The sequence below is a fragment of the Notamacropus eugenii genome, chromosome 7 (genome assembly GCF_028372415.1).
Source record: "Notamacropus eugenii isolate mMacEug1 chromosome 7, mMacEug1.pri_v2, whole genome shotgun sequence".
In the NCBI taxonomy this organism is placed as follows: Eukaryota; Metazoa; Chordata; class Mammalia; order Diprotodontia; family Macropodidae; genus Notamacropus; species Notamacropus eugenii.
Window position 1 is genome coordinate 16684806 of NC_092878.1, and position 1654 is coordinate 16686459.

Sequence of the window (1654 nt, forward strand, 5' to 3'; positions counted from 1 at the left end):
AATAAATCAAGCAACTTCACAAAGGGACTTTAACAAAATAAGAATAACATGTTTTAAAATATCACAATATGAATAGTATTAATACCTTAAATATCCAAAAATAGGTCAAAAAGCTTCTTCATAGACGAGGACAGGGAGTTTGATTATTTTGTACTGGACAAATGGCTGTTTCCTAGGATAAATAATTTTAGAATTCACAAGAACAAAAGAAGACCTAAGCTGCTAATAAGGAATTAAGCCTTAGCCCTTTCCTCATCTTGAAGGATGTGAAACTGTTAAACATTGTCTCTTTCTTGAAACTCTTTACACTGAATTTATGGAAAACACTAAATTCTTTGTATTCCCCTTCACCTTTCTGAGCACTGTTCTTCTGTTTCCTTCTTTTGAATGTGTTCCTCCTGTAAATTAAATAAAGCTGTTCTCCAAATTTTATCATCAAATTTTTTTCTGGCCCTGTCTATCCTTTCTCCTGGTAACCTAATACAAATTCATTTTTGGCTATTTTTTTTATGTAGACAGTTGCCAAATAAACAGCCTCAACCATTCTCCGACTTCCAGACCTATGTTTCCAATTGTGTGCAATTCAATTTTAGCATTCTTCCAGGAATTCAAACAGTATGTCCCAAATCATAGTCTTTTCTTCAGATGAGTTCTTCTTCTAAGTTGTCATCAATAATCATTAGAGATTTGTGTGTCCTCACCAAGTCATTTAGGAGATGTTACTGAAACTCACAAGCTGACTGCAGACTCTCCTCATTGCCAACTTCATATCTTTGTTTCTGAGTGTGTAGATCACTGGATTTAGAAAGGGAGTCACAACTGCATCAAAGATAGCAAGATATTTGTCTAGGTGTGAGGGGTTGAATGGCCATGTGTAGAAAGATAAGCATGGAACAAAGAACAAAATCACCACAGTGATGTGAGATGAAAGAGTAGAGAGAGCCTTAGGTGAACCACCTGATGAATTCTTTTGAACAGTGACTAGGATGAAAATGTAAGACATGATCAAGATGAGGAAGACACTTACAGACATGAAACCACTATTGATAGTGATCATGAGATCTAGTCTATATGTATCAGTACAGGCAAGTTTGATGAACTTAGGGAGATCACAATAAAAACTGTCCAGCTCATTGGGACCACAAAAGGGCAAGTTAATTACAAAAGCTATTTGGATCACTGAGTGGATGAGGCCAATAATCCAGGCAGCAGAAAGAAGTAAAGTGCACATTCTTGGGCACATAACAATCAGATAATGGAGGGGCTTACATATGGCTACATATCTGTCAAAGGCCATGGCTATAAGCAGCACCATCTCAACACCACCAATCAAGTGAATAAAGAACATCTGGGTGATGCAGCCAGAGAATGAAATGACTTTGTGCTTTCTGAAAAGGTCACACATCATCTTAGGGGAGGTGGCGGAGGAAATCCCCAAGTCAATAAAGGAGAGGTTGGCCAATAGGAAATACATGGGAGAGTGTAAGTGAGGGTCAGAAGTCACTGTGAACATAATGAGGGAGTTTCCCAGCAGGGTTGCCAAATAGAACACAGAAGAAAATGCAAAGAGTAGAAGTTGAATATCCCAAGAATTAGAAAGTCCCAGGAATACAAACTCAGACACTGCAGTATGATTCACTTTGTCCATTGACTC

The 1654-nt window shown here is 37.8% G+C and overlaps 1 protein-coding gene across 1 annotated transcript; it reads right to left on the reverse strand.

The window, feature by feature from the left end:
* Window positions 1-709: 709 nt before the first annotated feature.
* On the reverse strand, window positions 710-1654 carry LOC140513276 (olfactory receptor 4F3/4F16/4F29-like). Its single transcript, XM_072622814.1, has one exon. The coding sequence runs from the start codon at window positions 1646-1648 to the stop codon at window positions 710-712; it is 939 nt and encodes a 312-aa protein (XP_072478915.1). The 5' UTR covers window positions 1649-1654.